The 14,850-nt window shown below is 50.6% G+C and overlaps 1 protein-coding gene across 1 annotated transcript; it reads left to right on the forward strand.

Moving 5' to 3' along the window:
• Positions 1-1,576: 1,576 nt before the first annotated feature.
• Positions 1,577-13,512, forward strand: LOC144954961 (keratin, type 1 cytoskeletal 11-like; the record flags this gene model as incomplete). The annotated part of the gene is given in 7 exon segments (XM_078885330.1): positions 1,577-1,659; positions 2,705-2,861; positions 6,092-6,256; positions 7,608-7,733; positions 8,476-8,696; positions 11,134-11,179; positions 12,404-13,512. Coding segments are annotated over 6 exon segments (795 nt in total), but the record flags the coding sequence as incomplete, so codon positions are not given.
• Between the last annotated feature and the right edge of the window lie 1,338 nt (positions 13,513-14,850).

Raw genomic sequence — 14,850 nt, forward strand, 5'->3', positions numbered from 1 at the left:
AACTCGCTCCTGCCCCATTGGTCAGGCCGGGGAGATGTTGACTACCTCGCCTGGTCTACAGGAGGTCGTGGGTTCGATCCAGACCCTAACGACGCCTGCTGTTGTATATTTGGAGTAGCGTCTCTCTCTCTCTCATCGTCATCAACATCATCAGGGTGGCTAGGAGATGTTGACTACCTCGCCCGGTGCGCAGGAGGTCGTGGGTTCGATCCCGATCCTGACAATGCCTGCTGTGTGAAATATTATTTTGATGCTATAATACTCAAGGTTAAATTTCGATTTAAAGCTTTCGTGACTGCAGGGATTCACCTTCTTGGTTCTTTCGGTAAAGTCGTCACGTAGAAGGGAAGTAATAAAATAATAAAAATAAAACTTCATAAAATACAATTCTCACGACGTTTCGGCCACAACGCAAGCAGCCGTCCTCAGGTGAAGAACAGCTCTGTCGGGAAGACAGCGTCTGAATGAAACACCACCAGGCTTGGCAGCGTCTATTTAGGCTGCAGGCGGGGGGGGGGAGGGGGTCAAGGGGGAAGGGTTGTGGGGGTCAAGGGGGAAGGGTTGTGGGGGATCAAGGGGGGGGGGGGGAGGGGGGTCAAGGGGGAAGGGTTGTGGGGGTCAAGGGGGAAGGGTTGTGGGGGATCAAGGGGGGGGGGAGGGGGTCAAGGGGGAAGGGTTGTGGGGGTCAAGGGGGAAGGGTTGTGGGGGTCAAGAGGGAAGGGTTGTGGGGGTCAAGGGGGAAGGGTTGTGGGGGTCAAGAGGGAAGGGTTGTGGGGGTCAAGGGGGAAGGGTTGTGGGGGTCAAGGGGGGAAGGGTTGTGGGGGTCAAGGGAGAAGGGTTGTGGGGGTCAAGGGGGAAGGGTTGTGGGGTAGCAGGGGGTGGGAGCCGTGGGGGTGGGGGGGGGTACAGGTGATGCACCTCGTGTCCAGAAGCGAGGGGGTCTCTGGGCCCCCTCTAGCAGGGCCCCCTCTAGCAGGGCCCCCTCTGTCTCTGTGTCCCTCCGTGTCCCTTTGACTGTCTGTGTCTGTGTCTCTGGCTTTGTGTCTCTCTGTGGCTGTGTCTGTGGCTGTGCCTCTCTGTCTCTCTCAGTGTCTCTCTCCGTGTGTCTCTGTCTTTCTGACTCTCTCAGTGTTTCTCTGTGTGTCTCTCTGTGTGTCTCTCTGTGTGTCTCTCTGTGTGTCTCTGTCTTTCTGACTCTCTCAGTGTGTCTCTCAGTGTGTCTCTCTGTCTCTCTCTCAATGTCTTTCTCTGTGTGTGTCTGTCTTTCTGACTCTCTCAATGTTTCTCTGTGTGTGTCTCTCTGTGTGTCTGTCTTCCTGTCTCTCTCCGTGTGTCTCTGTCTTTCTGACTCTGTGTGTCTCTCCGTGTGTCTCTCTGTGTGTCTCTCTGTGTGTCTCTGTCTTTCTGTCGCTCTCCGTGTGTCTCTGTCTTTCTGTCTCTCTCTCTGTGTCTCTCTGTGTGTATCTCTGTGTGTCTCTCTCCGTGTGTCTCTGTCTTTCTGACTCTCTCTGTGTGTCTCTCTGTGTGTCTCTCTGTGTGTCTCTCTCAATGTCTCTCTCAATGTCTCTCTCCGTAGATCCTGGCTCAGATCCTGGAGAATGCTCGAATCAGCCTGGAGATTGACAACGCGAGGCTGGCAGCTGACGACTTCCGCAGCAAGTGAGTCAACGCCCTCCACCCCTCGACCTCCACCCCTCGACCTCCACCCCTCGACCTCCACCCCTCGACCTCCACCCCTCGACCTCCACCCCTCGACCTCCACCCCTCGACCTCCACCCCTCGACCTCCACCCCTCGACCTCCACCCCTCGACCTCCACCCCTCGACCTCCACCCCTCGACCTCCACCCCTCGACCTCCACCCCTCGACCTCCACCCCTCGACCTCCACCCTTCTCCCTCCACCCCTCTCCCTCCACCCCCCGCCCTCCACCCCTCGACCTCCACCCCTCGACCTTCACCCCTCGACCTCCACCCCTCACCCTCCACCCCTCACCCTCCACCCCTCGACCTCCACCCCTCGACCTCCACCCCTCGACCTCCACCCCTCGACCTCCACCCCTCGACTTCCACCCCTCGACCTCCACCCCTCGACCTCCACCCCTCGACCTCCACCCCTCGACCTCCACCCCTCGACCTCCACCCCTCGACCTCCACCCCTCGACCTCCACCCCTCGACCTCCACCCCTCGACCTCCACCCCTCGACCTCCACCCCTGGCCCTCCACCCCTCGCCCTCCACCCCCCCCACCGCTGGTTCATCTGACAACGCCGCTACCGTTGCGTTAAGTGTCCCAGTGATGTAACGAGGTGAACCCCCTTCCCTCCCTCCCCCTCCTCTCCTCCCCTCCCTGACTCTGACCCTGACTCTAATCTTAACTCTAACTCTGACTCTGATCCTGACCCTGACTCTAACCCTGACCCTGACCCTGACTCTAACCCTGACTCTAATGTTAACTCTATCTCTGACTCTGACCCTGACTCTAACTCCAACTCTAACCCTGACCCTGACTCTAACCCTGACCCTGACCCTGACTCTAACCCTGACTCTAATGTTAACTCTATCTCTGACTCTAACCCTGACCCTGACTCTGACTCTAACCCTGACTCTAATCTTAACCCAAACCCTGACTCTAATCCTGACATCTCACTCTAACTCTAACCCTCTCCCTCCCCTCCCCTCCCTCCCCTCCCCTGCGGTGTCCCAGGTGGGAGACGGAGCTGGCTCTGCGCAGCTCGGTGGAGGCGGACATCAACAACCTGCGCGGGCTGCTGGACGAGTACAACATGGCGCGCATGGGGCTCGAGGGCGAGATCGAGAGCCTCCGCGAGGAACTCCTCTTCCTCAAGAAGAACCACGAGGAGGTGAGGGGGTGGGGGAGGAGGAGGAGGGGGAGGGGGAGGGGGAGGTGGAGGATGAGGTGGAGGAGGTGGAGGTGGAGGAGGGGGAGGTGGAGGATGAGGTGGAGGAGGTGGAGGTGGAGGAGGGGGAGGAGAGGGGGAGGTGGAGGTGGAGGAGGGGGAGGTGGAGGATGAGGTGGAGGATGAGGTGGAGGATGAGGTGGAGGAGGGGGAGGAGGGGGAGGTGGAGGAGGGGGAGGTGGAGGAGGTGGAGGTGGAGGAGGTGGAGGTGGAGGAGGGGGAGGAGGGGGGGAGGAGGAGGTGGAGGTGGAGGAGGGGGAGGATGAGGTGGAGGAGGTGGAGGAGGAGAGTGGGTTCAGAACGGCCGTGTCTTCACTTTCTCTCTCTCGCACTCTCACACACGCTCCACCTACCTACACACGCACTCGCCCATCCAACAACTCGCCCATTGACAAATAGATACATCGCTACCCTACCGACGCACACCCACGCACACCCACACACACGCACACACACACACTCGCCCACACACGCACACACGCACACACACTCTCACCCACACACACTCTCTCACCCACACACACTTTCTCTCCCAATCTCTCACAAAGACACTTCCCCGCACACTCACTCACTCCCCTCACAAAGACGCCACCCAACCCACCTACACACAGCCACCTACACAGAACTCTCCCTCCCAATCTCTCACAAAGACACTCCCCCACCCACTCACTCACCCACCCACTCACTCACTCACACACTCACTCACTCACCCACACACTCTCTCATACACATCTCACAAAGACGACACCCATCCCATCCACACACAGCCACCTACACAGAACTCTCTCTCCCAATCCCTCACAAAGACACTCCCCCACACACTCACTCACTCACCCGCACACTCTCTCACACACCTCACAAAGACGACACCCAACCCACCTACACGCGCACAGACCCATCCCCACACAGCCACCTACACGGCACTCTCTCTCCCAATCTCTCACAAAGACTCTCCACACACTCACTCACTCACCCGCACACTCTCTCACACACCTCACAAAGACGACACCCAACCCACCTACACGCGCACAGACCCATCCCCACACAGCCACCTACACGGCACTCTCTCTCCCAATCTCTCACAAAGACTCTCCACACACTCACTCACTCACCCGCACACTCTCTCACACACCTCACAAAGACGACACCCAACCCACCTACACGCGCACAGACCCATCCCCACACAGCCACCTACACATCTCTCTCTCTCACACACCTCCACAAAGACTCTCGCCCACACAATGGGAAAGCGGTAGCGGTCGGGTGGCAAAGACTTTGCGCGGCCAAAGGAGAGAAAGTTCTCGGTGACACCCGAACCAACATCGCAACCTGCCCCCCCCCACTCCACCCTACCGCACCCTCACCCCGCTGATAGTTGAGCCCCGCCTCCCAAAGGCAGCGGCGGTGGTGGTGGCGGCGGTGAGTGCCAGTGGAACTCGACACTCCGTGTGGTGTGGCGGTAACAAAGGGGGCACAGGTGCTCGCGTTTCTCGGCGAAGAGCGGCACTGCCCCAGGCGGCAAGGAACAAACGAACGATAGTTGCCTGCCCCCCCCATCCCCATTGTCACCCGACTCTCTGTGCCCCCCATAAATAAATAATCAGGGTTGGGGGGCTGGAGTGGGGCTCTTGGAGGGAGGGGGTAGAAACTCACGGGGCCCCTTGGGGCAAATGTACAGCAGGGTGGGCTAGGAGATGTTAACTACCTCGGAGGTCGTGGTGTCCGATTGCAACCCTGGCATAATTATGATGTTTCATCATCTTGATGTTTCATCAGCAGTAGCAACTCAGACTGAGATGTTATCTCCCTTGGCCTGGTATATGTGAGGACGTGGATTCGATCCCGACCCCTGACATTGCCTGCTGCTGCTGCTGTATATTTGTAGTTTGTGTGTCTCTCGCTCTCTCTCCCCGTGGTCGCGTGGATTTTTCTCGGGTTTTCTCCTCTTGGTTTTTCGTTTTTTTCCCCTCCACATTTCGAATCAACGTCACGACGCCTTCACAGTATTTGGCTGCTGTTATAAATGTCCGCACGATGATGGAAAAGCCACTTCGTCGAGCTATCATTTGTGATGGCCAGGTTCGCTTCTGAGACAGGGGGGCTACATAGCTCGGTAATGGGACTTACCTGGAAAAAGTAATATTTAAAAGTACTTTTTTTTTAAACACGCTTTGATGAAATGTACCTTACTAGGAATGGCAGAACTCCACGACTCCAGGAAGTGGCCCGGAAGCTTGCCATAACGTAAGGGACCGTGGCCAATTACAGCCAACGTCAGTTGAGCGTGGACAATTAGACCCGAGCCGAAACATAACGTATAAAAAAGAATGTTAAAAAATATATTGTTTCTTTTGATAGAATATAGTATTGTCATCGGTATGACATAAGTATACCAAGTTTGCAGTCGATACCACATTGGGAAGTGAGTTAAAATTGAGTTACAAGATTTGAGGAAACAACAACAACAACAACAGACGGAGCGAGTTAAATAAAAGCGTGTAAAAATACATTTTATTTAGATACGGCCTCACTCCCCCGTGGCCTGTACGCGTGACATGGCCTCACTCTACACGGCCCGTGGGCCAATCGCGGTCCGCGACTGCAATATAAAACCACCAAAAGCGTGAAGTCGTGAGCATAAGCATGCATGTCTCCCTCTTATATGAGGTTCACAATGGCCACATCGCTGTATTGGAACCAGTAGCATTGAGGCTTTGGATCGAAGTACCTGGGTCTATGTGTCTGTCTTTCTCTCTGAATCTCGCGCGGTTCAACGTGTCCATGACGGACACGCTGCTGAACCATCATTGCTGTGATCTTAGCTCTCTTGTACATATTCTTAGATTTTTTTCGGTAAAGTTACGTAGGTAAAAAATTCAAATTAATAAAAGTAAAATAAAAATAAAATAAAAATCACGACGTTTCGGAGGCAACACAAGCCTCCGTCTTCAGGTGGAACCGTCAGAGCACGATAGCTGTATCAAGTGAGAGTTATTTTTATTTCACTTTTATTAACTTACATTTGTTTACCTACGTGACTTTACCGAAAAAACCTAAGTATATGAATCCTTGCAGTCACGAAAGCTTCAAATCTAGAACTCTCTTGTACAGCCCGCGCGCTGTTTGGGTGGTGTGTGGTGGTGTGTTGTCTAACGCCTGACCCATCTCTGCAGGAGCTGGCTGCCCTGAGGGCCCAGCTGGAGGGCTCCTCCATGTCTGTGGAGGTCGACAGCGCCAAGGGCAAGGACCTCAGCAAGATCCTGGCGGAGATCCGAGCTCAGTACGAGGCGATGATTGCCAGGAACCGCGTCGATCAGGAGGAGGCCTTCAAGAAGCAGGTGGGGCGGGAGAGATGAAGCAAAACGCAGCTCGAGTTAAAAACAAAAGGCCCTAGCAAAAAAATCCCTGGTGTACCAGATTAGTAGGAGAGGCACTGGACAGCGAGACTCGCTCTCAAAACGTCCGGGACATTTTCTAAACGGCAAAATAAAAATTTACTTTAATCGGTTTCGTACAGCCAATTGGGACTCGGGTGGGGAATGGTGGGCAATGCGCAAAAACAGTGGACAGGTTGCGGGTCACGGTACGAGAAATGATAACGGCCTCCATTTTAAAATGAGAACTGCGGCCATTTTTTTTTATATTACAGCGGCCGCCATTTTGAAATTACAACGGCGGCCATTTATGTTTTACGAAAGCGACGGCCATTTTAAAATAATGAGCCACTGCGGCCCTCTGCAGGTATGAAAATGTAAGTTAGGTAATTAATTATACACTCATTAATCTTATATTAGACTTTAAAAGAGTTGTACAAGTGTTGCATCTATACAGACACCCACAACATCTTTCTCTACTTCTATAAAACCCAGAGAAGACGAGATGTTTGCAGCAGGTGACATTTTATACGATGCTGTGCAGGGCTATTGCTCTAAAAACGTCGCCTACAATATGCAAGGTGGTTAAAAAAAAACGTTTAACACTTCTGAGAATTTGCAACAATACCACAAGAAATGTGCCTCCGACCCTCTGGAGACCACCTGGAGAAGATTCCAGGCACGTGTTGACAATGATGGTGAACAAGTGGAGACTCTTTGAAGCTATTGACATGCATTTGTTATCATGTTACAGTGTATTATTCGTTATTTCTCCATTGAAAACGATAGTCCCATAGAAGTGTTAACATTTTGTTGAAGCACCCTGTATTTCCACACTTTACTGCCACAGTGTTAATGACAAATGTGAGTTTGTCACCGATACTTGTGCACCACCGTGAATGCACATTGTTACACATGGCGAGATGGTGGCTAGAAGATGTTGACTACCTCGACTGGTCTACAGGAGGTCGTGGGTTCGATCCCGATCCTGACGATGCCTGCTGCTGCTGCTGTATATTTGGAGTCTGCGTCTCTCTCTCTCTCTGTGGCCGATGGGATTTTCTCCCGGGTCCTCCGATTGTTTTCTTCCACATTTTAGAATCAACATCACGTGTTTTAGAGTATTTGGCTGATTATAAATTTCCACTTGATGAGCCATTTTGTCGAGCTATCAGTTGTGGATAGCCAGGTCGTTTCTTAAAAATGGCAATAATTTTAAAATATGTATACGTTTTTATTATAACCCAGAGTACATCCCTTCATTGCTACCAACAGCGATCTAACAATGCCCATTGCTCCTCTCTTGCCAATCCAGGTGGACACGGTGAAGGTGGCCTCCGTTCAACAGAACCAGGCAGCCCAGTCGGCCAAGAGCGAGGTGGTGGAGACTCGTCGCTCCATGCAGTCACTCCAGGCTGAGCTGGACTCCCTGCGAGGGCTGGTGAGTGGGTGGGTGGGTGGGGAAGGGTGAGCGGCTAAGTGGGTGGGCGAGTTCAAGTCCAACACACACCACCAACGTCGCCACCACCAGAACTACTCTACCAAACAACTACCACACGATTACTGGCCACAACTCACCACTATCGCTTCTGAGCTGGTTGAATGCCATTCTGGCAAACTGTGGAACGTTAAATTTCGATGTAAAGCTTCTTTCGTGACTGCGGGGATTCACCCTCTTGGTTCTTTCGGTAAAGTCACGTAGAAGGAAAATAATAAACATTTAACATAATAAAATACAATTGTTTTTAATTATGTTTTATTTTTATCATTTAATAAAAAAATAAAAACATAATAAAATTATTCTCACGACGTTTCGGCCACAACGCAAGCAGCCGTCCTCAGCTGAAGAACAGGTCTGTCGGGAAGACAGCGTCTGAATGAAACACCACCAGGCTTGTGAAAATAATTTGATTATGTTTTATTTTTATTATTTTATTATTTCCCTTTGTGAGAATTGTATTTTATTATGTTTTATTTTTATTTTATTATTTCCCTTCTACGTGACTCTTTACCGTAAGAACCAAAAAGATGTGGAACGTTAGTATCTTTATTTTTATCATATTCAAAGCCTCCCCCCTCCATCATCATGCGTGGCCCTAAAGTTGTAGCTTGTGCATTAAATCCGGCCCTGGCGCAACCGCACGCTCCGCTTAACCCGCCCTCCACAACCCCCCTCGCTCCAGATCCGCTCGCTGGAGCAGCAGCTGCAAGACACGGAGGACCGCAACGCTCGCGAGCTCTCCGGCTACACCAGCGTGATCCATCGCCTCGAGGGGGAGCTCAACAACCTCCGAGGCGAGATCAACCGGCAGCTCAAGGACTACTCGGACCTCCTCAACATGAAGATGAAACTCGAGGAGGAGATCGCCACCTACAGACGCCTGCTGGAGGGGGAGGATAGTCGGTAAGGTGGTGGTGGTGGTTGGTGGTTGTGGTGGTGGTTGCGAGATGATGATGATGATGATGATGGAGAGATGGGTGGGGGAGATGATGGTGGTCGTGGAAGTGGTGGTGGTGGAGGTTGTGGTATTGGTGGGGGATGGTGGTGGTGGTGGGGGATGGTGGTGGTGGTGCTGATGGGGATGGTGGTGGTGGTGCTGATGGGGATGGTGGTGGTGGTGCTGATGGAGATGGTGGTGGTGATGGTGGGGTTGGTGGTGGTGGTGATGGTGGGGTTGGTGATGGTGGTGATGGTGGGGTTGGTGGTGGTGGTCGTGGTGAGGGATGGTGGTGGTGGTGGGGGAGGGTGGTGGTGGTGGTGGTGGTGGGGGTGGTGGGGTGGTTGTGGTCGTGGTGGAGATGGTGGCGAGATTATTATGATGGAGAGATGGGTGGGGGAGATGGTGGTGGTCGTGGAGGTGGTGGAGGTTGTGGTGGTGGTTGCGGTGGTGGTCGTGGTGGGGGGTGGTGGTGGTTATGGTTTTGGTGGTGGTTATGGTGGTGATAATGGTGGTGGTGGGGTGGTGGTGGTGGGGGTGGTGGGGTGGTGGTGAGGGTGGTGGGGTGGTGGTGGAGTTGTGGTGGTAGGGGTGATGGTGGAGATGGTGGCGAAGATGGTGGCGAGATGATATTGATGATGATGGAGAGATGGGTGGGGGAGATGGTGGTGGTCGTGGTGGTGCTCATGGAGATGGTGGTGGTGGTGGTGGTGCTGCTGATGGAGATGGTGGTGGTGGTGATGGTGGGAGGTGGTGGTGGTTGTGCTGGAACTGGGGGAGGTGTAACCGTGTCAAAGTGGGAGCCGGTGAAGGATCTCACCGATGATGCCAATTGGTTCCCTAACCACGCGAGCCAATCACCAGCCCCCCCCTTCCCTTGTCTCAAACTCAAACACCAACCTTCAGCACTTCACCCTAGCATCGTAATATATCCAGCAGCCTGCCGTAGGCCCGCGTACGATGGTCCAATTTTCTCGCTCCCCATCTTGGCCGGTCTAACCCTTGCCATGTTTAGCATCATATTCTTAGGTTTGTTTCGGTAAAGTCACCTAGATTAAAATAAAAACTAAAATAAAAATCACGACGTTTCGGAGGCAACACAAGCATCCGTCTTCAGGTGGAACCGTCACAGCACGATTGCTGTATCACGATTGCTGTATCATTTGATATCGTATAAATAAAAATCATGACGTTTCGGAGGCAACACAAGCTTCCGTCTTCAGGTGGAACCGTCACAGCACGATAGCTGTATCACGTTTGCTGTATCATTTGATATTGTATTAAAAAAAAATCACGACGTTTCGGAGGCAACACAAGCTTCCGTCTTCAGGTGGAACCGTCACAGCACGATTGCTGTATCACGTTTGCTGTATCATTTGATATCGTATAAATAAAAATCACGACGTTTCGGAGGCAACACAAGCTTCCGTCTTCAGGTGGAACCGTCACAGCACGATTGCTGTATCACTTTTGCTGTATCATTTGATATCGTATAAATAAAAATCACGACGTTTCGGAGGCAACACAAGCTTCCGTCTTCAGGTGGAACCGTCACAGCACGATTGCTGTATCACGATTGCTGTATCATTTGATATCGTATAAATAAAAATCACGACGTTTCGGAGGCAACACAAGCTTCCGTCTTCAGGTGGAACCGTCACAGCACGATTGCTGTATCACTTTATATTGTGCTGTGACGGTTCCACCTGAAGAAGGAAGCTTGTGTTGCCTCCGAAACGTCGTGATTTTTATTTTATTTTTCATTTTACTTTTATTAATTGAAATTTGTTTTACCTACGTGACTTTACCGAAAAAAACGTAAGAATATGAATCCTTGCAGTCACGAAAGCTTCAAATCTAGAATGTTTAGCATCGGCGGCTCTTCATTGCGATATTAGGAAGGCCACTGAAGCTATGCACTTACAAAAGAATCTATTTCGATTTAAAGCTTTCGTGACTGCAGGGATTCATCTTCTTGGTTCTTTCGGTAAAGTCACGTAGAAGGGAAGTAATAAAATAATAAAAATAAAACATTATAAAACAATTCTCACGACGTTTCGGCCACAACGCAAGGAACCGTCCTCATCCCGTGTCCAATCCTTCTTCGCCTGAGGACGGTTACTTGCGTTGTGGCCGAAACGTCGTGAGAATTGTTTTATTATGTTTCATTTTTATTATTTTATTACTTCCCTTCTACGTGACTTTACCGAAAGAACCAAAAAAAATAATAATCTATATTGACAAATTTATTCAATTTTTAGAACTTCATTTTTTGTGTCTTTTAATTTGCACTGACGTTGTTATTATTGCCCCTTTCCATCTTTGTCTTCCCCATTGTCTGTGTTTCACTCCCCGCACCCCCCCCCCCTCTCCCATCCCTCTTGCCCCATTTTCTCCATCCAGACTGAACATCAGCCAGAGCTCCAGCGGAGGGGTCAAAATGTAATCGGTAAGTCTCCCGTTCAACGGCTCGCGCGGAGAAAGCCGTAGGCTCGCACAGATGAACAGAGCCTGGCGCAGACGCCGGTGTACTCGCACGGAGTGTGTCATGGGGCCTCCGCCGTGGAGATGGAGCGATGAACTGGGGAAGGAGATGATTGCATTGCAAGAATGCGAGAATTGTCGTTGGTGCGGCAATGATTTAAACGTCGTGGTGGATAGACCACGACTGGTGGTGGTGGTGGTGCAGCGGTTAGCGCACTGCGGGATGAACCTGGCTTCATTCCCACTCACGACCAATAAGGGTGGCGAATATTTGAACCGGTCCTGGGCTTCCCTTAGGTCGACTCGGCCTCAAATGATTACCTTGGTGCGGTGTGTGTGCGTGTGTGTAGTAAACATCGCCACTAGGGAGATGAAGGTGGTTCGGGCGTGGTGCTGGCCACCCACCACCTCGTGTGCCTTTCTGGCCTTCATAGGTGCAGCTTGCGAACAGCGTTTGCCCCTACAGTCTGTTCAAGGCTATACGGAGGATCTTTGTGTCTTTGTGTTAACTAAGTCTTCCCTTTTTTTTTTCATCTTCTTGGTTCTTTCGGTAAAGTCACGTAGAATGGAAATAATAAAATAATAAAAATAAAATATTATAAAATAATTCTCACGACGTTTCGGCCACAACGCAAGCAGCCGTCCTCAAGTGGAGAGAGTCAGACTGACTCTGTCTCCCCGACAGACCTGTGCTCTCCGCCTGACGACGGCTGCTTGCGTTGTGGCCGAAACGTCGTGAGAATTTTTCTATTATGTTTTATTTTTATTATTTTATTATTTCCCTTCTACGTGACTTTACCGAAAGAACCAAGAAGATGAATCCCTGCAGTCACGAAAGCTTCAAATCGAAATTTAAGTCTTCCCCATTGTGTCACGTGTCCAATCCCCACCTCCTCGAAGATGGTGGACGTGCCCCTACAGTCTGTTCAAGGCTATACGGAGGATTCTAGATTTGAAGCTTGACGGTTCCACCTGAAGACGGAAGCTTGTGTTGCCTCCGAAACGTCGTGATTTTAATTTTAATTTTAATATTTTACTTTTATTAATTTTGATTTATTTTTTTTACCTACGTGACTTTACCGAAAAAACCCTAAGAATATGTATACGGAAGATCTTTGTGTCTTTGTGTTAACTTAGTCTGACCCTTTGTATCCCGTGTCCAATCCCCCCCCCCCTCCTCTTCCCACAGGTGGTAGAAAAAAAAGAACCCCCCCGTGGAGCTCCACGCGGCTCGGGGAAGAACGAAGGTGATGAAACCCAAGAGGGAGGGAGGGATTTCCTCAGCATGGCCTCTGTACCCCACCGCATCAACCCCCACCCCGCACGCCACAAACCCACTCGCCCAGCGCCCAACACGAGCGTGCGGCATCTGCGTGTTGCTAGATGCTGATATGAATTGAACTCTTTTTTTTTATTTCACCAGGTAAGCTCCCCCCCCCCCTCCACCACCACCACCACCACCCCCCCCCCCCCACTGAGCTGGGTAGCTCTTTATTAAGAAGCAACATGGCTGCCGCAAAAATGATAGCGCGACGAATTGGGACTTGTCAACGTCGGGCGGAAATTCAAAGTGCGCCGAATGCCGTGCAGCGCCTATCGCTTCCGAATGTGTAAGAGGCGGGGGGGGGGGTGGTGGAAACCGGAGGGGCTTGCGAAAAATCCACGCGGACCCACTGGCAGAGAGAGAGAGAGAGACGCAAACTGCAAACGTAACAAACTAACACGCATCGGCCTAACGCAGCTCCATCGGACGAACGTTAACCACTTCTTGGTTCTTTCGGTAAAGTCGTCGTTTGGTGTTACCTTAGAGTCGCGGCATCTCTTCAGAAAGGTGAGAGACTCGATTAGCTGAGCCTTCTTATCACGGAGCTTTGTTGAAGGATCTCGAAGTTATGTGGAATCCCTCCCCGTAGAGGCGGTTGACGACTTTACCGAAAGAACCAAGAAGATGAATCCCTGCTGCAGTCACGAAAGCTTTAAATCAAAATTCAATTCGCTTTAGACCGGGAACTCTCTCCTCGGAGCTCCACCGTCCGTCCGTCCATCCCGGCGGAAAGATTTTGGGGAAGTGGTGTTGGGTTTTTTTTGGGGGGGAGAGATAACGAGAGCCTAGTTCAGGCTTTTTGGGCGGGGTGAGGTTTTTTGGTTCGTGGTTTGTGGGTGCAGAGGAAATGTCCACGTTTCCCTTCTCTATATCACTGGGGGGGTGGGGTGAGGTTTGTTTTGTTAATCACCACCTATCACCACCTCTCCCCCAACTCCCTCTTCACAATAAACGGAACTGCAATTAAAAAAAAACCCTCTTGACTCTTTTCAGTCGTCGTCTTCACTTTTTTTGATGATTGTACGCGGTCAGATTTGAAGACTTGTTTCTATAGAACTGTTGTTGTTGTTGTTGTTTTAAAGCTTTCGTGACCGCAGGGATTCATCTTCTTGGTTCTTTCGGTAAAGTCACGTAGAATGGAAATAATAAAATAATAAAAATAAAACCTCATAATAAAATAATTCTCACGACGTTTCGGCCACAACGCAAGCAGCCGTTCTCAGGTGAAGAACAGCTTTGTCGGAAAGACAGCGTCTGAATGAGACTTTCCGACAGAGCTGTTCTTCACCTGAGGACGGCTGCTTGCGTTGTGGCCGAAACGTCGTGAGAATTGTATTTAATTATGTTTTATTTTTATTATTTTATTACTTCCCTTCTACGTGACTTTACCGAAAGAACCAAGAAGATTCTGCACTTGCTCTATTACTATAGCACTACACTGCCGTTCAACTTTTATGAACAACTATGGCGCTTAAGGTTGGCTGTGTAGCAAATGAGAAAAATACTGTGCAAGTTAAATATTTATGTGTTTTAATATTTAAGTGGGTTTCTTTTTTACTTATTTAGGGGCCCTTTTTAAATCCTTTATATTAAGTTCACTTGCTTGCTTGATTGCGCGCTTACGACCCTGACAATCTTTCGGTCGTTTTTTAACCCACTTCCCGTGATCCAATCGAGCTGACATTTTGCACACAGACTCGTTGTGCGTGACAATTTATTTTCGTGAAATTTTTTTTCCACTTTTTAGGAAAACAAAAATTCATCTTTAATTTAAAATACCAATGTGCTAAAAATGAAACTCTTACTCAAGAAAAACTGAAATGAATAATAAAATAAAACCGATGCCACGCATATAAAGGCTTTATAGTGAAAAACTTTGTTTTTACGGGTTAATTTTCATAACATCATATGCTACAGGCACCGCAATAGCTCCATCTAGCACTGGGGGGGGGGGGGAGGGTGGAGTGCTTCTCGCTTCGTGCGGAGGGGAGCTTCGTTCGGGTGCCAGGTGGTGGAGATGGAGTGGAAGCGTTGGATTGCGACTTGTGGATTGTGCACAAGGAGAAGGGGTGGGAGAGATTGTGAGCAGAGCGGGCGGGAGGGGACATTGTACGAGACACGACATGGGTCTCTATGTGGGTCTACGGATGTCTGTGTGAGTCTACTGGTCTCTGTGTGAGTCTATGGGTCTCTATGTGAGTCTACGGATGTCTGTGTGAGTCTACTGGCTTCTCTGTGAGTGTATGGGTCTCTTCGTGAGTCTACGGATGTCTGTGTGAGTCTATGGGTCTTTATGGGGGTCTATGGGTCTC

This window comes from Lampetra fluviatilis, unplaced genomic scaffold, assembly GCF_964198595.1.
Source record: "Lampetra fluviatilis unplaced genomic scaffold, kcLamFluv1.1 SCAFFOLD_726, whole genome shotgun sequence".
Lineage (NCBI taxonomy): Eukaryota > Metazoa > Chordata > Hyperoartia > Petromyzontiformes > Petromyzontidae > Lampetra > Lampetra fluviatilis.